Source organism: Oncorhynchus keta, chromosome 34, assembly GCF_023373465.1.
Source record: "Oncorhynchus keta strain PuntledgeMale-10-30-2019 chromosome 34, Oket_V2, whole genome shotgun sequence".
Lineage (NCBI taxonomy): Eukaryota > Metazoa > Chordata > Actinopteri > Salmoniformes > Salmonidae > Oncorhynchus > Oncorhynchus keta.
The window spans coordinates 61541960-61566516 of NC_068454.1; the positions used below are offsets into that span (position 1 = coordinate 61541960).

At 43.4% G+C, this 24557-nt stretch overlaps 4 protein-coding genes across 9 annotated transcripts; 3 read left to right on the plus strand and 1 right to left on the minus strand.

Annotated features, from left to right (window-relative positions):
* The first annotated feature begins 421 nt into the window (after positions 1 to 421).
* LOC118367448 (neurogenic locus notch homolog protein 1-like) lies at positions 422 to 6488 on the plus strand. 5 transcript variants are annotated; one of them, XM_052494262.1, is made up of 11 exons: positions 422 to 750; positions 1572 to 1725; positions 1993 to 2382; positions 2490 to 2716; positions 2941 to 3271; positions 3552 to 3700; positions 3842 to 3915; positions 4029 to 4158; positions 4967 to 5064; positions 5253 to 5584; positions 5700 to 6488. In XM_052494262.1, exons 1-11 carry the CDS (start codon positions 696 to 698, stop codon positions 6220 to 6222), a joined length of 2463 nt encoding a protein of 820 aa, XP_052350222.1. In that variant the 5' UTR covers positions 422 to 695; the 3' UTR covers positions 6223 to 6488. The 5 variants fall into 5 exon arrangements, with proteins under 5 accessions (XP_052350222.1, XP_052350224.1, XP_052350225.1 ...); XM_052494264.1 differs by having other exon boundaries at positions 3854 to 3915; XM_052494265.1 differs by having other exon boundaries at positions 2050 to 2382.
* LOC118367449 (pre-B-cell leukemia transcription factor 1) lies at positions 6482 to 13143 on the minus strand. The gene is made up of 8 exons (XM_035750948.2): positions 12840 to 13143; positions 11992 to 12065; positions 10049 to 10293; positions 9430 to 9620; positions 8822 to 8957; positions 8580 to 8721; positions 7314 to 7402; positions 6482 to 7134 (listed from the first exon to the last, which is right to left on the minus strand). The coding sequence occupies exons 1-8, from the start codon at positions 13076 to 13078 to the stop codon at positions 7054 to 7056; spliced, it is 1197 nt and encodes a 398-aa protein (XP_035606841.1). The 5' UTR covers positions 13079 to 13143; the 3' UTR covers positions 6482 to 7053.
* Positions 13144 to 14712: 1569 nt separating this feature from the next.
* LOC118367450 (G-protein-signaling modulator 1) lies at positions 14713 to 17917 on the plus strand. Of its 2 annotated transcripts, none has more exons than XM_035750949.2 (5): positions 14713 to 14881; positions 15223 to 15736; positions 15995 to 16154; positions 16488 to 16714; positions 17290 to 17917. In XM_035750949.2, the coding sequence occupies exons 2-5, from the start codon at positions 15239 to 15241 to the stop codon at positions 17428 to 17430; spliced, it is 1026 nt and encodes a 341-aa protein (XP_035606842.1). In that variant the 5' UTR covers positions 14713 to 14881; positions 15223 to 15238; the 3' UTR covers positions 17431 to 17917. The 2 variants fall into 2 exon arrangements, with proteins under 2 accessions (XP_035606842.1, XP_035606843.1); XM_035750950.1 differs by lacking the exon at positions 14713 to 14881 and adding an exon at positions 14904 to 15042.
* A 1296-nt stretch (positions 17918 to 19213) lies between these two features.
* LOC118367452 (deoxyribonuclease-2-alpha-like) lies at positions 19214 to 24520 on the plus strand. Its single transcript, XM_035750952.1, has 7 exons — positions 19214 to 19345; positions 19886 to 19983; positions 20293 to 20461; positions 21035 to 21134; positions 21326 to 21490; positions 23337 to 23561; positions 23724 to 24520. The coding sequence occupies exons 2-7, from the start codon at positions 19886 to 19888 to the stop codon at positions 24140 to 24142; spliced, it is 1176 nt and encodes a 391-aa protein (XP_035606845.1). The 5' UTR covers positions 19214 to 19345; the 3' UTR covers positions 24143 to 24520.
* The last annotated feature ends 37 nt before the right edge of the window (positions 24521 to 24557 follow it).

Below are 24557 nucleotides of genomic sequence, written 5' to 3' on the forward strand. Positions count from 1 at the left end.
TATTTGTCGTTTTCAGTAGATAAGATTATATATATTTTTTCTAAATGCAGAGAGCATGCTCCTGCATGGGAGGTAAAAAAAAAGTGACATGTGCAGGCCTACTCCTTGGCCTGTATTCATAATGTGACTCAGAGAAGGAGTTCTGATTTAGGATCGGTTTAGCCTTTTTTAAATGTAATTAAAATGTTTAGATCGCTACTCCTATTCTGAGACGCTTTATGAATACAGGGCCTGGTTCATTTGAAAGATTACATCCGGAGACATTGAAATCAATAGAAAAACTGACTGCAGACTCACACAGACCACACACACATACACACACACACACACACACATACACACACACACACATCCCGCTCCTATTCTTTTCCACACAGTGGCAGGAAGTTGTCCACATATCCGCAGTGCTTCTGAGGAAGAATTAGAGAGAGGGAGGTGGGTGGTAGCAGCACTGGAGGTTAGGGTGTACACTTTAGACATAAACTGTTCACACGGTCCAATTACGAACGCGGTCTTCTCTTGAAGATACCCAGAGAGATACCTCGCGACACTTTGGCGGAGTACAGACCTGCCGGACCTGCCATAGCTGGACCAAGGTATTGGACCTAGTAACCGCACTGGTACAGCTGGGAGGATAGTGAGAGAGAGTAGACTACTGCCGTCTCCATCCTCCTCTCTGGGACCTGCTTGGCCCAATGATGCTGGTGCTGTGGACAGCTGTTCTGTTGGGTTTGAGCAGGTGGTGTCGAGGTGAGTCCGTCTTCCAGCTATTATCTTGTTGATACGATGTTAGATACCTATGAGAGTGAGGTAGAGTCTCTACTAGGTAATCGTCTAAAGAGAGGTCCTACATGGTACTTCCCAACAACGAAACATACTTTTTTTTTTACATTGATATTCTCACTTCTATGTTTTATAGATTTCCGAGGATATATCATTCGGAGAAAAGCCTGTGACGTACTTGACATATGCTGCTCTCACATTCTTTCAGCGTCACTTTATAAGATGCTGCATCAATGTGTCCCTGATTTAAAGATGTAACTAACCAAAAAGATTGTACTGCATTTCCTTGAATGTTCACTGCTATACAGTACACTATGTCTAATCCCAACTCTCCTGTGTTATGATTTAATTGTCCCTCACACACCTGCCAAGCCTCTCCATTGTCCCTCTCCATTACATTCCTCATCGCCAGGGTGACGACCTCCGACCTTCATCCAGTCCCAGCCCACTCCATTTCCTGTTGCTATTCGCCTCTCCTGGAGACTTCCTGTTTGTGTCAGGCCTCCTATTTCCTGTTTCATGGTTCATGCCAAGGACACACCTTTCATAGCCTGCCTGGCCTGCATGGTACCAAGCATTGTTAACAATGAATGCTTGGTGGTGATAGGTACACATAGGCCTACACAATACACAGCTTGAAAATGTAGGTCAAAGCACAGGTTCTTGCGTGATACAGTAGTGTAATTAATGGATGCTTTTATCCAACGTGATTCAGTTTAAGTTAGTATATTAGTGTCAAGTGGAAATCCAACCTTTGTGTGTGTGTATGTGTGTGATTCCTCCCCAAGTAGCAGCAGCATCTCCCGGTGGTGACCCCTGGGCCCAGTGTCCATCCAGACAGTGTAAGGCCACGTTTGGAGATGGGTCATGTGATAAAGACTGCACCGAGCCTGAGTGTCTAAGGGACGGGTTCGACTGTCTGAGGGACAAAGGACACTGCAAGTAAGACACTGTAGCAGCAGGGAGATCTGGGCTGCATTTCATTCCAGGAAGATGTTCCATCAACCTTTCCCTTTGTTCACTCTCCTTCATGGATCTAACAGGACTGGATATGTGAAAGCAATATGGTTACTTACTCTTACCCAGTAGTCTCATATTCATGGTGAGGGGAGTGAATAAGAGCAGAGGGGAGAGAACATCTTCCTGGAATGAAACACACCCTGCTCTTTACTCTTTATCACTCTCACTTTCCTTTTTGTTTACATCCAGATGTTTCAGCTGGGCTTCACACTTTCTCTGCATCCCTCCAACTATCCCACCTCTCAGCTCAGGCCACATCCACTACTGCCGAGACCACTATGCCAACTCTTACTGTGACCAGGGCTGTGAAAGTGCCGCCTGTGGCTGGGACGGGAGTGACTGTCACAGGCACCACAGCCCTCTGTGGGCTAAGGGTACCCTGCTCCTGCACACCCACGTCCCCCTGCAACACGGCACATTTTCCAACAGTTCCCTTCTCTGGGCCCTCAGCACCCTCCTGCAGACGCCCCTCAAATTGCGTGGCATGGTGCCCCTTGACGCCAGCAAGGACCTCTTCACCTTTAATCCCCAGCAGCTCGAGAACCTGCTGGCTCAAGCTTCCTCGGATGACTCAAATGGGTAACTATAAAGAGATTATGATTTTGCTTCCCCAAATGTTTTACCTTAACCAAGTTTATTTTGTTAGCATCTCATCAATGTTCTCACTCCCCATCTCTCTGAAACAGATCTCTCCTATTCCTGCAAGTGGATAACAGGCCGTGCTCCCGTCTTCCTTCTACCTGTTTCCCGTACGCCATTGAAGCAGCTAACTTCCTGCGGGCTGCTACGTCGTCGACTCGTGTGTCGGTCCCCTCTCACCCAGAATTAAAGGCCATTATTAGTGTAAGAGGGGTTGGGGAGGAAATAGGGGGGAGAGAGGAGGACCCAGTTGAGGAAAAAGAGGAAACTAATGGTATGTATCCTGTTACATAGTGTGTGTGTGTGTGTGTGTGTGTGTGTGTGTGTGTGTGTGTGTGTGTGTGTGTGTGTGTGTGTGTGTGTGTGTGTGTGTGTGTGTGTGTGTGTGTGTGTGTGTGTGTGTGTGTGTGTGTGTGTGTGTGTGTGTGTGTGTGTGTGTGTGTGTGTGTGTGTGCGTGTGTGTAACATCTAATATCTCTGCACCCCTTCTCTGCACAGGAGCGACACCTCCATGGCTATGGGCTGTGATCGGCGTGGCAACGGGCCTGGTACTGGCTTTGGTCTTGATGGTTGTCTTGGCGATCAGAAGGGTGAGACGACGACGAGCGGAGAGGGAGGGAGGAGAGAGGGTTAGGCACAGATCCACTGACACTGAGAATGACAGCGGAGCCAATGTGGCCAAGGCATGGGCACAGCACACACCCCACCGAGAGCAGAGGGGCAGGACAGGGAGAGAGAAAGACAGGAATGGGATAAAGAAGAAGAAAGCAAAGGAGGCTGAGAAGAAAAGACGCAGAGATCCACTGGGGGAGGATGCCATTCGACTGCGGTGAGTGAAGATGAAGGATTATGGGAGAAGTTAGAGGATGTTCAGTCTAGTAAATCAACAGCGCTGTGATCACATAACAGTTTGCTTCATTGTAATGGGTTGTATGGCTTTCGGTTGTTTGCATTAGGGTCATTTGAACCTAACTGAACTTTTAACCTGTCTGTAAGATAAAACTGTTCTGTTGGACTGCCTCTATTTTACACAATATTAGTGATACTGTAGTAATATCACTAAGTATGCACAAATTACTACTAATCAGAGCATAAACGTATGATTTCAGGCCCCTGAAAAAGGACCTGGATATTGGAAGTGACACTGACTTTACACAGAGCTCTATGGAGGACATCAACAGGTCCATCTGTGACCACCGGACGCAAGAGCAGAAGCACTACCGCAGCCCCCCGAGCCACCCACAATCACCCACACAACGTAACATCACCTCCTGATCATGGTTAACATACTGCATTAATAGGCTTGTAAAATGATTCATTATTCTCTTATATTAATTTGTCACAGAATAGTTTACGGTTTGCACAACGTAACTAAGCATGAAACTAAATTGACTTTCAGCTCCCCTTTTAGCTCCCCCAAGAGGATGGGAGAGAAATGCTGTCCCGTCGACACATCACAGAACACCCAATCAAGTGAGTTCCATACATATTCTATATAAATGTCAATATGTTTATTTACATTTTAGATAACGCTGGTTATTATTTACAGTGTTCTATTTTGACAATACCAAATATTATTTTGACAGTCTGGTTCGGTTCAGTGGTGTGGTCCAGATGGGTCAGTTGTCCTGATTCGTGCAGTCCGGAGTGGGCTTGACCGTGTGGTTCTGGAGCTGCTACGAGCTGGGGTGCCGGTCAACAACACCGACCACACTGGTATCACTTTACTCTCCCAATTTCCCAATTATATTATTAACCAAAATGTAGGCTAGACGGTAAAATAAGTAAACTGAACTTCCCTGTAGAGTGTCATAGGAGGATTATTGTGCAAATATATTTAAAAAATCAATATTACGTGGAACAAATGTCCATAAATGTTATGTAGCTTTCATAGGTGTAATAACTAGCTTATAAACACACTGCCTCGCATACATATTACTTACTATATTGTATTACTTTGAGGGGTTGAGTAACCAGTGTAACTGACCCCATCTCTCTCTGGTCCTCCCCATGTCGCGTCCCTTTTTGTGTCCCTTCTCTTCTCTTCTGTTCTGGTAAAACCTCCATGGCTTTCCACTCTTCCTTCCCATTCCTCTCTACAGCACCCCTGCTGCCCCCCTCTCAAACCGATACAGAAGTTAATGTGCCCTAGTGCCCAGGCAGTGTGGATGTACCATATTAGCCTTCCTTGCTCTTCTCTCTCTCTCTCTCTCTCTCTCTCTCTCTCTCTCTCTCTCTCTCTCTCTCTCTCTCTCTCTCTCTCTCTCTCTCTCTCACAACACACACCATCTCTCTCTCTCTCTCTCTCTCTCTCTCTCTCGGGCTAATTCCCTAGTCCCTCACCATCATTTGCATTCTCATTTCCTCCCTTTCAAAATCTCCCTTTTCCCCGTCTTTCACCCTTTGGGCTTGACTCTGTTGTATAATGTTTGTTCACTGGCTGACTTACTCCCTCTCTTTCTGTACTGAACTCCCACCTTCCTTCCCTCACCTTCCTCCACTTGAAATGCACTCTCTCTCCCAGGGAGATCAGCCCTCCACTGGGCATCCTCAGTTAACCACCTCTCCTTGACAAGAACCCTCACTCGCTACGGTGCTGCTGTGGACCTACAGGACAACAAGGTACCAAGGCCAGCAGAAGCCTCAGTTTTTATGATTATTCACGTACTAGTATGAAGATTTAGGAAGAGGAACTTCGAAGAAACTATATTCAGTTGAATCTGCGTAGAATGGTACAACTTTAAGGTACTCTCATATTATTGCTTCGACACTCCCATTCTCTGATATATACCACTCCCATTATCTGATAGGGTGAGACTGCTCTGTTCCTCTCCGCCCTCCACGGTTGCTACGACACCGCCCGGTTCCTGCTCCTAAACGGGGCCAATCAGGATCTGTCTGATCGCAGAGGACGCCGGGCACTGGATGTTGCCCGAGAGGGCATGCATCATCAAGTCTTGGAGCTCCTATTGGCTCACAGGTTTCAGAGAGGGCCTATTCCTATGGAGCAAGCCAATGATATGCTGTGGGATGAGCGTGCCTTGCTGTATAGCCAATGGGTGAATTCCCCTGGGCTCCCTGGGAGAAGTGCCTCCTTCTCTGGTGTCATAGGGCATCGGGATATGTCTTCGCCTCCACCAAGGTAAAGTCTTGTGGCATTTGACACATCTACTCACAATAGCATTTAGCAATTTACTAATCTTGGTAAGGCAAATTCATCACTGCCTACTCATCTGATCGCCCTCTTCCTCTGACAGTGATTGGTCAATGGGCAGAGTGCAGTGCCCTTCCCCTCAGAACTGGCGGCCACAGCTCAACCAATCAGTGACCGCACTGGTCACCCCAAGAATCATGGGGCGTCCCCCACGGCCAATCAGCACTCTGCAGGAAGTTACCTCAGAGGACGAAGATCGTGAAAGGCCCCAGAAAGTCCCAAGAGCAGCGACACCGCACTTCCTGTTACCCCAGCCTGCTCCTCGACAGCGGTCCTTCTCCTGTACCCAGAATGCAATGCAGCGTCGCTCCAGTTCACAGCAGCCCGAACCGACTTATGTTGCCTTATCAGAGAAAATTGCCAATGAGCCCATAGAAAGAGTGATCGTAGTCCCTCCTACAGATGCTCCCATCCAATCAAATCGTAGATCAATAGTCGATAGTAGCGATAACCCCAACAGGGTGGCGCCAGAGATTGAAACAGCAAGTTTTAAAAAGGCAGACCAGAAAGCCAGAAATGAGAAGCTAAATAACCACATGCCCGACTCTAAACAAACAGCTTTGTAAGGGAGAGAGCTCTGCTAAAATGACCCCAAATACCATGTCAATCATGTGCTGTTTACATTTTCTGTAACAGGCTCCTTGCCCTTAACTAACAGCAGATTGACAGACGGGAAATAAACTCAGTCAATAAATGAGTAACTTCATTTACTCTAAATATCTAAATCAATAAACTATGAAATGATTCATGTGCATTTTTTTTCTGCCATGTTAGGCAGTGACCTGTCTCTCTTATGCTGATATCAATCAATCAAGACAGACCAACTGACTGTGAATACAGAGACTTTATTGTAAAAGAGGTAGAGAATACAGGTGTTTTTCACTCACTGTACAGAATGACAGCACTGTTGATATACTCATTCAAACTGTTAATATATCCAGCACGCACACTTCATTCATGATATAGACACACAGACAAACAAGCCCAGTAGAAAAGAGAAAACAAACACACTAAATCTTTGGATTTTCTATATTGCCCCCACATCCTCTAAATGCAACTATATCTGAGCTTTAAATGAAAATCCTAAAATATTTGTAGTAACAGCATTAATAATATAGCCTAATAAAACAATGGTAACGCAATTTCCCAAGCCTCCCTGCCTACATACCACAGTAACATATAAAGTTGTGGAAAACAAAAACCCATGATCCCAATACAAAACATCACACACACTCACACAAAAATCACACATTCAGCTCATACAAACATAATGAACAGTATCATTGGACAGTAAGAAACAGAAAGGACATACAAAAACTGCAGCCAAGTAAGGGTGATATTCTTTCTCCGTTGTCAATCTTTCCATCTATGTAATCGACCCAAAGGGGGCGGGGCCATCAGTCAGAGTCCCCCGAGTGGTCGTTTCCCGGGGAAGTGGCAGAGGGGGGCGTGTTTTGCCCTTGCCAGTTCCCATTAGTCTGCAAAAGAGAAAAAGACGTGGTGACGTGTAGCGGCATTAACCTACACTAACCCCTCTCCACTCCAATACAACTCATCCCAAAGGTTGTTGTTGTGAATGAGTATGTGATCTCAATTAGCTACGAGCTAAAATAAAGATGATATGTAACATGAAGTGAATGACAGTGAAGTTCCATACTTGTGCTCCCATGTAGACAGGCTGCTCTCCATTTATTGGTGGAACACCCAGGAAAAGGTCTGGTCCAGTGAGTGAGAAGCCCCCCGATCCTGTGGAGGAACAAAAGGGGAGATGTCTTTAATAAAGGCTACTAGGCCTACAACATCAACCTGGTCCCAGATCTGATCCTGTGGAGGAACAAAAGGGGAGATGTCTTTAATAAGGGCTACTAGGCCTACAACATCAACCTGGTCCCAGATCTGATCCTGTGGAGGAACAAAAGGGGAGATGTCTTTAATAAGGGCTACTAGGCATACAATATCAGCCTGGTCCCAGATCTGATCCTGTGGAGGAACAAAAGGGGAGATGTCTTTAATAAGGGCTACTAGGCCTACAACATCAACCTGGTCCCAGATCTGATCCTGTGGAGGAACAAAAGGGGAGATGTCTTTAATAAGGGCTACTAGGCATATAATATCAGCCTGGTCCCAGATCCGATTGTGTTGTGAAGCAGACTTCTATCGTTGGACAAGGAATTGGCACGACAGCACCAAAGGCCCAATTTCGAATTAGGAAATTACGCAGGTCTTTCCTACGAAATTAGGCAGGCCTTTCCTACGCACTTCTCAGTAGTTGGTGTTAGAATTTGTTTTGACAGACTCAACAGAATATATGGAGTATATATTCATCTCCGTTTCAGCACCAATTGGTAGAATTAAAAATAGAAAGCTGATAGATTGTAGATTATTTAGGGTTAGGAAAGTATTTATGAAAAAACAGGTTTGGAGAGCCTTTATGCACGAAAGAAAACGGTTGTTTGATTCATTCTGAAAATCACCAAATTCAGTTTTTAACCCATGGTTATGTTGGAAGATCAGTGTACGTAGAATTATAATAGGGAGGATAGTGTACAATAGTAGACTATACCCTCATCTATTGCCCGCACTAACCATGGAACTGTGTGATGACACAGCCAAGTATTGCGCCATGCGTTGGGTTCAAAATGTTACAGGTTGGTCTGCGCTCCGTTCCATAATGATTTCATTAGCCTAAATGTAGTCATAGCTCTTTGTAGAGGTAGATTTGGGAGGGTTAAGAGACCAGAGGTGGCAGAGCGGGTTGGAATGTAAGGTTGGAGCATAGTCTGAAGGTACGGAGGGGCAGTTCCCCTTGCTGCTCCGTAACACAAAAACACTAACAACCCATCCATTTCTATTATCAATTGAACCATAAACTCAAAACAGTGGTGTGTATCACTAGGCCTGGCTTCCTTTCCTCAGCTCTTACCTGTTGAGTTGGGCGTGTGTGGAGAGTCCTCGTTCTGTGTCGCCACGATGGCCGTCTTCATGGCATAGATGTTGGCCTCCTCTTGGAACTTCCCGATGTTCTTCTTGTAGCGGATTCTCTTGTTGCCAAACCAGTTGCACACCTGTTCAGTTAACGAGCCAGTAAGAGGCTGGTCAATGGAGTCAACTGTATATGGACGTATCAATTGGTGAGCTAATAGTAAGTATATGACGCAAAGTTACCTGAGAGACAGTGATGCTACACTGTTTGGCTAGTTCTTCTTTGGCCTCTTCACTGGGGTAAGGGTTGGCGAGATGGGAGTAGAAATACTCATTCAGGACTTCCGTCGCCTGCTTGCTGAAGTTACGTCTCTTACGCCTGACAACACAAAGGTGAGTGTGTTGAGAGTGGGCATACAACCCAGGCGGAAGTATACGTTTCACAACTACAGTAACAACTGATATTGACACACAATAGTCAATCACAACCTGCACTGTAATAACATGATAATGCTCTGTAAATATGACTGGTATGACCATGAATCACTGTTCATGGGGTGGCAGGGTAGCCTAGTGGTTAGAGAGTTGGACTAGTAACCAGAAGGTTGCAAGTTCAAATCCCGAGCTGACAACTCTGTCATTCTGCCCCTGAACAGGCAGTTAACCCACTGTTCCTAGGCCGTCATTGAAAATAAGAATTTGTTCTTAACTGACTTGCCTAGTTAAATAAAGGTAAAATAAAAAAATGAATGGAATGTTTTATTCTCCATAAAAAAATACTACCTGAAAATGAATTGTCATTCACTATCATGGCAAGTTTTGACACCACAATAGCAGTGTTACACGCTGACCTGGCGTCGAGGAAGCGGGACCTCAGGATCATGACGGCCTCGCAGGTGCTCTGCTTGAGTTGTGTCTGGATGGAGCTGAACTTGCGGTGGATGATGGCCACCATGCGTTCAATCTCCCGCGGTGACACAGGTCGTGTACGCGACTGCTCCCTCAGCAGGTTCATCACGTGGGTAGTGAACTCACTACAGGCCTACAGGAGACACAGAGACAGAGGGGGGTATTGGAGACAGATATGACAGTCAGTTGGGCTCAAAGGGTGGAAGTCAACAGCGGGCCGACACTGTTGATGTCGGTCATTTATGTTCACGTTCAACTATCTCAGCTAAATTATAACATCACCACATTTTAGTTTACTTTGCTAAAGGGAGTCATTTTCAGTGTGTGTAAAGTGTCAAGTCCCCCCACCTCAAATCAAGTACAGCCAATGAGCCCAGCACACATATATATGTCAGAGTCAATATGAGTTTGAATCCGGCCCACTGCTCTTTGACTCACCCTCCCTCATCCCCGTCTTGCCAACACTTTACTATCTCTTCAATAAAGCAACAAAAAAAAAACAACACAAAAGGTTTCGGACTGCCCCACTGCTTTCCCCCCAAAAAATAAGTAGAAAAGTACCTGGTCATATTTCTCCATCTCAGTGTGATAGATGTTGCGAATCTGGCTCAACTTGCTTTTGTAGTCGGAGTGTTCCAGTGAGCTGTCTGGAGACATCCCTCCAGAGCTGGTGGCTGCGGACACCGCCGCTGCCGCCCCGCCACCTTTCTCCGGCCCAGCCACACCCTCCGCCAGCAGCATGTTGTCCAATCGCACCAGCTGTGGGTCCTGTGATTCTTCCTCCTGAGCATTTCGCATTGATAGGCCTGCAACAAGAGAGGTCTGTCAATCTGATTCATGGAAAATTAAGAGTTACAATGTCTCCTATTACACTGAACAAAAATATCAATGCAGCATGCAACAATTTCAAAGATATTACTGAGTTACAGTAATCAGTCAATTGAAGTAAATTCATTAGGCCCTAATCTATGGATTTCACATGACTAGGAATACAGATATGCATCTGTTGGTCACAGATACCTTTAAAAAAAAGTAGGGGCTTGGATCCGAAAACTAGCCAGAATCTGGTGTGACCACCATTTGCCTCATGCAGCGTGACATCTTCTCACATTGAGTTGATCAGGCTATTTATTGTGGCCTCTGGAATGTTGTCCCACTCCTCTTCAATGGCTGTGCAAAGTTGCTGGATATTGGCGGGAACTGGAACACACTGTCGAACATGTCAGTCCAGAGCATCCCAAACATGCTCAATGGCTGACATTGTGCAGGCCATGGAAGAACTGGGACATTTTCAGCTTCCAGGAACTGTGTACAGATCCTTGCGACATGGGGTCTTGCAGTATCATGCTGAAACATGGATGTTGGCGGCAGATGAATGGCACGACAATTCATTGCATTCACATTTCCATAGATAAAATATAATTGTGTTCGTTGTCCGTCGCTTATGCCTGCCCATACCATAATCCCACCGCCACCATAGGGCGCGTAGTTCACAACGCTGACATCAGCAAACCACTCGCCCACACGACACCATACACACTTGTCTGCCATCTGCCCGAAACCGGGATTCATCCTTGAAGAGCACACTTCTCCAGCGTGCCATATCCATCGAAGGTGAGCATTTGCCCACTGAAGTTGATTACATTGCCTAACTGCAGTCAGGTCAAGACACTGGTGAGGACGACGAGCACACAGATCAGCTTCCCTGAGACAGTTTTGACAGTTTGTGGAGAAATTATTCTGTTGTGCATTCCCACAGTTTCATCACCAGTCTGGCTGTTCTCAGTCGATCCCACAGGTGAAGAAGCCGGATGGTCTGCTTTGTGAGGCTGGTTGGATGTACAGCCTAATCCTCTAAAACAACATTCGAGGTGGCTTATGGTAGCAACAGCTCTGGTGGACATTCCTGCAGTCAGCATACCAATTGCATGCTACCTAAAAAAATATATCTGTGGCATTGTGTTGTGTGACATAACTGCACATTTTAGAGAGGCCTTTTATTGTACCCAGCACAAGGTGTAATGATCATGCTGTTTAATCAGCTTTTTGATGTCACACCTGTCAGGTGGATTGATTGTCTTGGCAAAGGAGAAATGCTCATTAGCAGGGATGTAAATACATCAGTGCACAAAAAAGCATATGGAACATTTCTGGGATATTTGATTTCAGCTCATGAAACCAACACTTTACATTTATGTTCAGTGTATATAAAAATATTTTCCCTCTGAGGTACAGACTTGGAGAAGCACTTTGTGCAAGAAACAAGTAACGGAAGGCTCATCTTGCGCAACATTTTTAAAGTCATCATACACAATACATGTTGTTGAAAATTGTAAATAGTTAGAGAATGTTCTAACTGTCATCCAACTGCATGGATTATGCGCAACTCATTATTATGATGGAGCCAACATCTGTTTTCATCACAGATGGTCAGAAACTTTTAAACGAATTAGCAACAAGTTTTAAATCAAACAAAGGGTTTCAGTTAGTGAAAATTAACCTACCCGTTTTCTCTTTGATCTCGCATAAGACGCTGAACAAAGCTGGTTTCATTCGATGGCAATTCAATGCGTGTTTTCTGACGAATGAAAAAAAGATTATTATTATTAGCTAGCTAACTAGCTACTGTAGCTGTCTATCTAGTTTATCTAGCCAGCTATTTAGCAACGAGCCATTAGCACCAACAAAATATTTGATAAGTTAGCTAGCTCCCTGCTTTCACACGCTTAATATAGCTAGCTAACGTTAACTAGATGACATTCATAACAAACATCGGCTCTGTTGTTCGTGACCTTTTGACTGGAGTTCACTGCAGCCTGCTATGCTAACCTTAGCTACGAAATGCTATGGCTAGCTAGCAGCAGCTACAATATGTAGCTAATATGTTAACATTTTATTCGTAGAACAAATGTAACATGTAATGGATGATGTCAAGATTATGGCCACAGTCCGTTGATAATATATTGTTATTCATATACATGTACATATAGCCGTTAGTAGTAACACAAAGCAATAGAGCGTAGCTCGATAGCTAATTTTAGCTTAGCAAGATTCACCCTCTTCATCGAGTTAGCCACAAATTATTTCGGTTTTTATACATTTCACAACAACAGGCGTGTAAATAGTCCAGGGGAAGAAGTGATAACCATTTAATAAGGCGTGCAAATAGCTTTATCATGAAACAAAGCCAGTTAGCTATCTAGCAACGTTGTCTACCTAGTTAGCTTATTAAAAAACTTCAAAGTTGAAAAAAATGGAAACTTCTGAAAACTTTAGCTAACTCTTGGCCATTGAGCAACTTTGCAGTAAGGTGTAGCTAAATCTTAATAAATTAGAAACAATTATGACTAACTTTGCTTGTGCTTCGTCCAAACTTTGGTCGGTGATGGTCATGATTTGTTGCAATATGTCACCAATGTCTCTGCGGCTTTCATGTCCATTTTCTGCGCCTTCGTGGCCCGTGTCTCCATCGGAGCGGTGGTGGGAAGATGGATGAACCGAGTTTAGAGGGTGCATACCGGGGTGAGAGCTCAGGCCAAGGCCCCGGCCGTTAGAGGGCCCGTTGCCAGTGAGAGGCTGCTGCTGCAACATCCTGAGCGGCACACAGTGGCGCGGACGAGTAATCACAGTCACACACCCTTCAAAACTCAAACACTAGAGCAGGCCTGCACTAGAGTCCCCTAGCGATTGACAAAGAAAGTCTCGAACAAGAATGTTCATAAAATTCGATTTGTACTCCAGACAGGCCCCATAGGCTACTGTACTAGGGATATTCATAGCTATGACTTTTAAACTAAGTAAGTATTCTGAACAACCAGGTAGATGGATATAACTATAAGGCAACTGTGTGTGTAAGAGAGAAAGAGAAACAGAAAACGTGGGAAGAGCAGTGGCGGTTCTAGACCCTATCAACTGGGGGCAAGCTGGGGCCAGTTGTACTGTTAGAGGGGCCAGTTACATTAGACGTTATTGTTGACATATCGTTTTCTTCACTGCATTGCAGGCATTAGCAGGCAAAATACCATGTTCACAATCATCATTGTTGCCACTGTCTAATAATGGATGTAAAAAAAAGAATGATAGCAAAAATTAGTTATGTAAAAACTATTTCATACTCCACATTTAGGGAGGCCACAAGGGCGTCCAGAATTGTTGTCACAGGGGCCCCAGAACCGCCACTGGAGAAGAGGGGGATCTTTCAATCTGCAAGTAGCCTAATACATTGATGGGGAAGGGATCATCTTCTGATTTCATGTCAGCTAATTTAATAATGCATCAGCCTCATAATAAGGTCACACACAGGTCTTTACCAATCAAATCATCAAATATTTATTTTCATCACATTTTATTTGTCACATGCTTTGTGAACAACAGGTGTAGACTAACAATGAAATTCTTACTTTCGGGCCCTTCCCAACAATGTAGAGAGAGAAATAGAAAAATAATAACACAATGAATAGATACACCATGAGTAACGATAACTTGGCTATATACACTGGGTACCAGTACCGAGTTGACATGCAGGGGTACTATGAGGTAATTGAGGTAGATTTACATATAGGTAGGGTTAAAGTGACTAGGCAAGAGGATAGATAATAAGTAGTAGCAGCTGTGTATGTGATGAGTCAAAAGAGCTTGAGGGTCAGCGTGGCGGATGTGTTGTGGCCTACTCTCACCATATGGGACAATACAAGCACTCCATAATATTAACAGATTTGACAAATTAATTTACAGTGAAAGTTTCATACATCAGTGGGTGATATACAGCAGAACACTTTTTAGAACTACAGAATAGTTCAGACAAGTCATATATGAACATACACAAATGAACAATTACCCTCCCTTCTGTTCTCTCACTTCACCAAAAATAATCAACATCTGACTATATCTCTCTCCCTCTCTCTCTCACACTTTGTCTACTTCTCCTTTAGCTGCAAGTCAACAGGAAGTATGCCAAACCACAGTCCCTGTCAGAATAACAGAGTGCCTGTTTCAACATGTTGCTGTTTCTGACTGTGTGCTGTTCTGCTGAAAATGCAACACAAGCAGAGCAAAACTTCATAGTCATTTCCCCCTTTCTGATGTTCATCTCAAATGATGAGTTTTGACTTTGTTAAAAACAAGGCTATTTGATAACATCACACCACTTCACTTTTTACAGTAATATTGTATAAATCCATGACACAGAGAGATTGGGCACAAATAAATAGGGGTGGGTTGGGGTAAGAGGAACAGGAAGAGACTAGCGAGCGAGAGCTCGTCACGGTGATATGTGAAGCATAACTGATTCATTGTCATGAAGAAAACTGCCATGTGAATCAGTGATGCCATGCCTAATCCATGTGGACACAAGAAGATTATGTTTATCAGAAACTGAACTCCAGGAAAACACAGGTACGATAGACTTATTGAGAGTGTGGGTGGGTAAGATAATGATTGGCAGGCGGGCAAGTACAATCCAAGATAGGAATTCAGTGCTTAAAGAAGTGAGCAGGAAACCAGTCCTGGTTTTTCATAAACACCCCTCTTGAGATTATACCATATTATGCTTACAGGTACAGTAGCCGTTCAATCTGTGTCACACTAGAAGTCTTCTACATGTGTTGTTGAGAGTTAACATTTTGATCAACTCTATTAGATTACCTAATACATTTTCTTCGAACCAGTTCCACATTCCTCACAATGTACAATAGAACATCAGTTGATATATTTGTCTTATCTCATTTTTTTGTCAGGTTTACACTGAGACAAATGGATGTTGTCATGGAATACCCAAAGGTCAAAGTTGAAACAGCTGAAGAGGAGCACTTGGAGGATCTAATCATTATTAAGGAGGGGGATGTTGAGGGAGGGATAGAGACAATAACAGGCAAGAGCAACGATGAAGACTCCAGTGCGGAAGAGGACGCCACTGCCAGACATGGACAGATTGGAAAAGCCAACACTGAAAGCGGAGATGGCGACAAAAGAAAAAAGGATAACCAAATAAATCAAGCAAAAGGAGAGACTGGGACAGAGGAGGGGGTTGAGCACATTAAAGGGATGGATGAATTAGTAATGGATGGCCCGGAAATACATGGCAAGAAAGAAGGTATGGCGATGGTGGATAAAACAGAAAAATACAAAACAACAGAACAAGATTTGGAGACGGACAAACCATCACAAGGATTACAAGTTGACACAAATAGACATCTTCCCTTTGACCAGTTGCCCAAAGATACGCTGAGCCCAGAGCATGCCCAAAAACAGGTCTATAACATGTGCTTTCACTAAAAAATACTGCAATTTCCCTTGTGCCCACAATTACAATAATTCCGCTATTGGGTTTTCTTTCACATATAGAAAAAGAACAAACAACATCCCAGTGGTGGAAGAATGAGGGGTTCATTTTGTGGTTACAGAATGTATATGTGTGGAAATGCCAGCGGATTTGAAATGAATAGTGATACCCCCCCCATTTTGAAGTCCTTGATAATGACTACTCTTTCTGCAACCTGTCTTTCCCAGGCTCAACGGTTAACCCCTTACTTCCCAGACGCTCTGTATGACCTGGTCTTTACTCTGCAAGAAGGAAGACGACTCAATGACCAGCGGTGCTCGTTCAGAGGGAGGAGAAGGTGCCATTCTGAACCCAACACCTACATTCCGGCCCACAGAGCCCACAGAGGTGATAGAATGCGAAAACAACTCCCTGTAATAATAACTAAGTGACTGTGGTAAACATAACAACTTTTGCCATTAGCTTCCCTTGTTTCAACATTGACACGCTGACTCACTTCAAATGACAGAAGGGGAAAAGCTGTAAATAACTGTACGGTACCAACATTCATTGAAGTGCTTCTATCATATAACTGTGGCAGGGACACATATTAGGATGTCATCTGTACATTGTAAAATATTGAAATAATATTGCTTGAATGATTAACTAGGACACTAAATGAACTAGGCCACTAAATGTAGCATGCCTCCACTCTCTTTTCTCCCCTTCCATTCCCAACAGTGCATTTTTCCTCAATGACCTCGCTGCAGAAAGACGAGTTCTTTGACTTGGTGGCTACTTCCCAAGGCCGTCGGCTTGACGACCAGCGGGTGGAACTACATGACACCCCACCCCTTAAGCCGAAAGCCAATAAGAAGAGGAGCAGCGTAAAATATACAAAACCTAAAAAGTCTGCTCCAATTGCAGTGCAGAACGAGGACTTGTACAATATGATTCTCATCTCGCAAGTAAGTAACTGTAATCACCCAAGCTGCCAATAGTCAATTTGACCAAAACATTATTTTGTTCTTGTCATAAGCAAAATATAATGTAGGCATCATGTCATATGGTGTTACGTTAATATCATGTTACAGTGCTACATTGGCATAACAGATGAAGGATCTTCATTTTCCTGCGCCCCAGGAAATGCAATGACTTTGTGCTTTACATAAATGAACGGAAAACCCGCACTAACACAGTTATATTAACAGTATTTCCCTTTTCAAGTAGCTTAATTTTGGCCAGTTTATAGCCTAACCACCGATCATGCAACATCATGGACTAAACATTCAAATGCTGTTGCTGCAGGATTATTTTACTGCAACAATACTGGTCAAAGGAATATCCTACACCTGTATGTCATGTGCTGTAACATGGGCATTGGGTATTATGTTGTATGGTGTAACAACATATCATGCCATATGGTGTATAAGCATCATGTTATGTGATGTTACGTAGGTGTAATGTCTTGTCTCCGTACCTCAGGTCCAGTGTAAAATAGGCATCAAACCATGTGGTGTTTCTGACTGTCTCTGTACTTCAGGCCCAGGGTAGGCTGGAGGAGCAGCGCAGTGTGGCCCCAGGGCCTATGGATGATGAGGACTTCTTTTCCTTACTGCTGAGTGTCCAGGGAGGACGCATGGAGGACCAGAGGACTGAGTTGCCAGGGATTCTGGGAACCTGAGAGATACACATGCTGTAGAGATGGGCTCAACTGGCTCAGAGTATGTGGTGTAGCCCTATAGAGCAATGGCTTTTGCTTCTTATTCACCTGGCCAGACCAGGCATGACCATTTTGTTCTGTTATGGTCTGAGTTGACAGTATCATCTGTATCGATACCTGCATCAGTCATTTAATAAAAACATTGTATGTGAATAATAGAGGCGTCATTTCAGTTGCATAATGCTGTAGAGACTAATTCCAATGTTTGTTGTATGATATTAAGCTTACAGAGTGGGCTGATTTGTATGTTGACTGCACAATAATTTGGATGTCATTCAAAATGCCCATACGCTTTGGGGTGCTTTAAATGTGTTTATTGCAATATGAGGAAATGAGTTTTGCTCCCCACAGCAGTGAACGAGTATGAATGAGAGTGTTTGTGTTTCCATCTTATATTTGAATTCAGCTCCTCACGAGAATAAAATAAGCGTTAAATGTTTGACCTGCACCAAGAGTGTTTCTAGTTGTTCCCCGAGAAGGCTTCTGATAAAGTCGCTCAGCCTTTGTCTACTGGACCCCACAGAGATTTTGAGGGCCAATGCAAGGGCCAGCACAGCATCAAAACCCTGGGAGCTTCCAGGAAGCCTGCAGTCTTGTCAGACTCCAGTCCACTCCAACTGAGACGGCAACTTTCAGAGGAAGTCTTGAACTGTCTGTGCAGAGAAGGTGGTAAGTGATGAGGAAGAATGCTTATTATGGCAGTTCCTCAAAGTGTGATTCAACATTCAAAAGGCCCTCACACATTTGAGCTATCTTCATTGCAGGTTGAATAAGATGAGGAAAAAAATAAGAAACCTGCACACTGCTGACGAAGGCATTGGGGCCAATACGTAAAGCTTATTAAAGAGCAGTGATAATAGCAAGAGCAGTGAAAAGTTATCATATCATATGACAACTGGCTGCTCGAAGGTCAAAATGCTAAGAATACTCTGTGCAACACAAGGAACTTGAAGTGGAGTCCTTTCGTTAACTTTCTTTAGCCTTCTAGACCTTCTTTACAATAGTTCAAAACAAAGTCCCAAAGTCAGAGAAACTGTTTTGGTGGGATATTAAAATGAGGATTCTTTTTTTAAATACAAAAAAGATAAAGACACAAAATAGATGCAATTGTGAAAGAAAGGCATGAGACAGGCATTGAGGAAAACGTCAACAAACCAACCAAAAGTGTAGACTATACACTGAGCTGTGGAGCCTGTCATCAAAGCAATCTATATATATATATATCAATATATCATACAGTAGTCTGGTAGCATTGCCTGGAATCCAATGAAGGAGAGAGTGACATAATAATGTAAAGGTCTCATTTCTTTATAATGTGTGCATAATGGTGCCTTTTTCAGAATGTTGAGGTTCTCAATCCCAGGCAATTTGCCATAACCACTCAATATGCATTATTCAATGGTCAAACGACAGATATCTGCCTTTACATTACAGTGTTGCAATGCTGTTAGGCTAGACTACATGTGCTGAGGATGAATTGTCCACAGCAAAGTGGAAATGTATCAACTTCATCCCTGTAACTGTTCAACCATCGTTGACAACAGCAAGGAAAACACACTTGTTCATTTAATATGTATCTAATAAATATGTATCATACGTTTGCGGCTTGTTTTATGCTCATATACGCTCTGATTCCATTTAAATTAATAGATTTCCCCCATGTGTAAAAGGCAGAAGGGTGCTTCTGGTCCAGGGCGTTAATGCAGTTCCTCCACTTTATTAACTCGTGACCAAAAGCCCGCCCCGTGACATCATACTTCAAAACAAGGATGCATCTCAAATAAAGAAATGGAATCGTTCGCCACAATCGAAGATCACGTGGATACGGAAAAAGCTGTAGAATCAGCGCCCTTGTCAAGTTCTTATCTACTCAAAGGTAGGCTAAGTGTTGATGTATAAATTAGACTTTTCAATCAACCTTACAGTGGTGCACAGGCTATAGCAGGGGTATTCGACTCTTTATTGAGGTCCGGAGCCTGCTGGGTTTCTGTTCTAGCTGATCATAATGTGCGCAGACCTGGGTCTGAATGAGTCCCTCCTGATTAGAGGGGAACAAAGAACGCAGTGGAACTGGCTTCGTTAAGAGTTGAGTTTGAGGGGGCTATACATTTAGTCTGCATGGGTTATGCTTCATCCTAATTGATTGTAAAAGCAGTTGACAAATCAATTAGATATCAAATCAATGCAAAATCGCATACTTTTTGTTAGTTTACTTCTGATACATTGTTACAACATCATAAAATAATTGTATCATGGACCCTCCGCTACTGTTCCAATTTGTAATGCATCGCCGCATTCTCTTCTTGTTTCAAAGCCAACCCTTTTCCTTTTTAGTCAACAAATGTTGAAGTTGTCATTTCGGCAATAGTTTTTCACAGTTCCTAAAACTACTTTGACCTCGTTGCTTTCCCTTCAGATGTTGTCACTTGTTGTCCTGATGATCCTGTTTCAACCAGAAGAGGGAGGCTCCTCACCTATCTCCTGTTACAATGATCAAGGGGAAGCTGTTGACTGGTGAGAAAACAGTTCTGGGCAGACTGAAGATTGAACTGATATGACCTCCTTCTTCCCTTAGGTCTGTTAGCTACTTAGTCACAGACAGAGTGCAAAGCAAGGTATGGGGTGGCAGGTAGCCTAGTAGTTAGAGCATTGGGCTGCTAACCAAAAGGTTGCTAGATCGAATCCCTGAGCTGACAAGGTAAAAATCTGTTGTTCTGCCCATGAACAAGGCAGAATTTGTTCTTAACTGACTTGCCTGGTTATATTTGTAAAAAAAAATGCTAAAACAACACACAGTACTGAGAATCAAATACTTTCTCTCAGGTTCTATCTCTACAAACTCCCCCATGTTGATCGTGAATTACCCAATGATGGACAGAGTTATCTACTGATGGACAAAGGGAGCGAGGGATGGACGGATGGAAATGTGTTGGTAAATGACAGCACTGGAGCCCTGGGGAGGACCGTGGGCCAGCTGTATGAGCAGGGGAAGGTCTGGTTCCTTCTATTCTTAATATCTGACCACGTTAGAATGAACCGTGAAACTTAAAGGGAAAATCCACTCAAAAATCAGGCCCAAAATGTTTTTTCATGTTTCTTGGAAGTTAAATATCTTGAACCTTGACTGCTGACATGCAAACCATTTTGGGACTGTATGAACAGTCGACTAATTTAAAAAAAATACCAAAATATTGTTTTTGAGTGGATTTTCCCTTTAAGTTTCACTTGCAACACATGTATATACCACTGCTGAGGTTTTATTTTAGGTAGCTGCCCCCTCCCTTTTTATGTCACAGTGGAGTGAGACAGAATGACACAAAAACTCTAAATGTGGATCTATAACTTTTTTCTGGGTTGTTTCTTTCACTGTCTAATTTTCACTAAGGTGCAATTGGAGTTTTCTTTTCACCCAGACAGCCGTGATAAATAAATACAGCATATGACATCTTATCAAATAACAAACACTATTGGCGCTATAACCCTTGTTTGTTTCTGAGTTTAGAGTGTGCAATATGTATGGAAGTCTATATCTTCTGATGATGAGTGTGTGTACTTTCTTTTGCAGAATGGTGACATTGCATACATCCTGTACAATGACCAGAGACCTCCCGAGGAGGGAGAAAAAGGATTTGGTTTCCTTAGTAGCCGAGGTGGCCACACTAAAGGTCAGGACAATATAAACCTCGGCTGTATACTGTAACCAGGCATTACATTGTAATGCTAACCTCAGCACCCAGGCCTCTGGCCAGCTCCTCCATTTGTAGCATGTTCATGTTTTTGTCTGACAAGAGAGTATGTACTGTTGTGAAATGACTCAGCTTTCAATGTGTGTGTCATCTCCCTCTCTCCATCTCAGGTGTTGTCTTATTGGACAAGACACAGGGCTATTGGTTGGTCCACAGCACCCCTCATTTCCCCCCTGTAAAGGAAATCGGGCAATATTCCTACCCGGGTAGTGGTGTACTGAACGGACAGAACTTCATCTGTGTGACCTACCCACTGGAACGCTTTCAGGCCATTGGTGAGACTGTAATCCTGTAAAAGTCATTTGGAATACTATAAATGGAATACTATAAATGGAATACTATAAAATATAATTCTGAAAAGTATCTTGGATTATCCACCCTGTTATAATATATGAAACTGTGAATTGTTTCATGAAGACACAAATGTGTTCTATTTCATCTGACTGTTTCATGCTGAGACAGACTGTCTGTGCGTACCGCCCGAGCCGACTAGGTGGAATATCTGTTGACGTGCCCTTGAGCAAGGCACTTAACCCTCATTTTCTCCAGGGGTGCCGTACTATTATTGCTGACCCTACAAACTAAGTCCTATGTCATAGTCATTCTCCACAGTAATAGTGGGTCTTTAATGGTAAAGTACTGCTGCCCCTATCACTGAAAAACCTGCATGCAATGAACTTAAAAATTACAATTAACTCATTATTACGCAATAGCTAATAAAGCCACATTAATGTTGACACAATAATTATGAACAAAAAATTACATTTGCATAAACAATTTAGGTAATTAGCATTTTAGCATATTGTAATAGCAAGTGCCACGACAACCTGGCTAGCAAATGGTGCTGTTACCGTAGTGACAGATAGGGTTATCCTCTATGGCACTGTAACCATAGAGACCATACTCCTCCCGCGGTGCGATGTTTGCTCTGTAAGTTTCATGTCTCTCGTGGAGTTATACTGAACAAAAATATAAACACAACATGCGACATGTCTGGTGAGTATGCAGGCCATGGAAGAGCTGGGACATTTTCAGCTTCCAGGAATTGTTTACAGATCCTTGTGACATGGGACCGTGCATTATCATGCTGAAACATGAGGTGATGGCGGCGGATGAATGGCATGACAATGGGCCTCAGGATCTCTTCATGGTATCTCTGTGCATTCAAAATAGCCATTGTTAAAATGCAATTGTGTTCGTTGTCTGTAGCTTATGCCTGCCTATACCATAACCCCACCGCCACCATGGAACACTCTCTTCACAACGTTGACATCAGCAAACTGCTCGCACACACAACGCCATACATGTGGTCTGCAGTTGTGAGGGCGGTTGGACGTACTGCCAAATTCTCTATTTGGATGCAGCTTATGGTAGAGAAATGAACATTCAATTATCTGGCAACAGCTTTGGTGGACATTCCAGCAGTCAGCATACCAATTGCACGCTCACTCAAAACTTGAGACATTTGTGGCATTTTATTGTCCCCAGCACAAGGTGCACCTGTGTAACAATAGTGCTGTTTAATCAGATTCTTAATATGCCACATCTGTCAGGTGGATGGATTATCCTGGCAAAGGAGAAATGCTCACTAACAGGGATGTAAACAAATTTGTGCACAACATTTGAGATTGAAAAAGCTTTTTGTGTGTATGGAACATTTCTGGGATCTTTTATTTTAGCTCATGAAACATGGGACAAACACTTCACGTGTTGCGTATATATTTTTGTTCAGCTTAAGACGAGTGTCATTAATTGTGATGGGAGTTCTCAGTGGAGGCCAACTTCCATCAACCTCAAAGTATTGTCTTGTCTTAAAACGTTTTCAATCTCAGCCACAGTCAGTGGTCTTGTAAGCTACTCTGTTTGAAGAATTTGAAAAGTTGTCAAAGTAATAAGTCATGCTCTAGATTAAGATAGTACTTGTCTTGGAACTTGGTGCCTATTTACATTTTTTTATTTAACCTTTATTTAACTAGTCGGTTAAGAACAAATTCTTATTTACAATGGCGGCCAAACCGGATTGATCAGTCAATTCATCATTATTTGCTTTACTTTTGACACAATTCATTGATTGAAATGTTTGAAGTGTTCAGTTGACATGTATTATGTTTTAAATTGCAGGAGAGCAGTTGCAGATCAACCAGCCCAATGTGTATGACTGCGGTGTCCCTGCTTCCTTGGCCTCTCTGGTGCCCGCACTGGCTGACGTCTGTAACAACAGCCAAGGTCAGATGGCCTATAGCAGCTTACCGCACACCCAACCTGCATCCAATCGCAGTGTGCCTCTCACCTCATTGGGTGGAACCGAGTTCATCAGCTTTGCCAAGGGGAGATCATTCAATAATGGTAAGGAACAATTTAGAAACAATTAATTTGTCATTTTTTTGTACTGTTGAAGTGTTGTTTCATGGTAAGAATGACTATTCATGTCATTACCGTTTTGTCGTTGTGATTGACCCAACATTTAACCGCAATATTCCCATTTCCCCTCCTCCTGTCTCCCATTAGATCTGTACCACTCCTGGGTGGCTCCCTCCCTCCAGTCAGACCTCCTAGTCCAGTTCTGGATCCGCTCCACTGGCATCCTGCCCTCTGACTGCTCCCTGGGCTGGAAGGTCCTGGACATCCAGCTTATCTCCCCAGGCGGGAGGATCACCTTCAAGGCCTCCAACGACCACTCCAAGTGGGCCGTGAGTACCACCGGGGGTGGGTTGGATGGAGCTGCTGGCTGGGTGTGTGTGGGCGACATCAACCGCAACGAGGCTGAGGAGAAGAGAGGGGGCGGGACAGTGTGTCTGCAGGACGCCACGGTGTGGAAGGCCTATCGGACAGCGGCGCTGGAGTGTGAGATGTGCGGGGGAGGGACTAGCGGGTGTGATGTGGACGTAGAGGATGCAAGGCACTACCAGGGAGATATGAATCAGTAAGCATCAGTGTAAAGTTACTAGTATGCACACAGTTCACTGAGCAGGTAGGTGTATTATTATTATTGAGCTCCATGAACAAGGTACCCCATAGAATGTTGATTAATAAGGTACCAGCATCTAATTCACTTTTTTTTATGGCAGTTTTGGAGTGTTTCATAAATTGCCATGAATAGAAACATACTTGAAAGGGAAGTGGCACTCCTGTAATCATTAAACAATGATCATATTGATGCACGCTATGTAGTTCTATAAGTTGCTAATGACTGTAGGCAATGTTGATTGTGATCTCAGGTATGTTTTTAGACATTTTATGTGTGTCTGTTTTCAACCTTTTTTATGTGACAAATGATTTAACAAAAAAAAAAGATTGTTAAAGTATGTGTCATGTTTTTTCTTGAATTCTCTTTTACTTTTT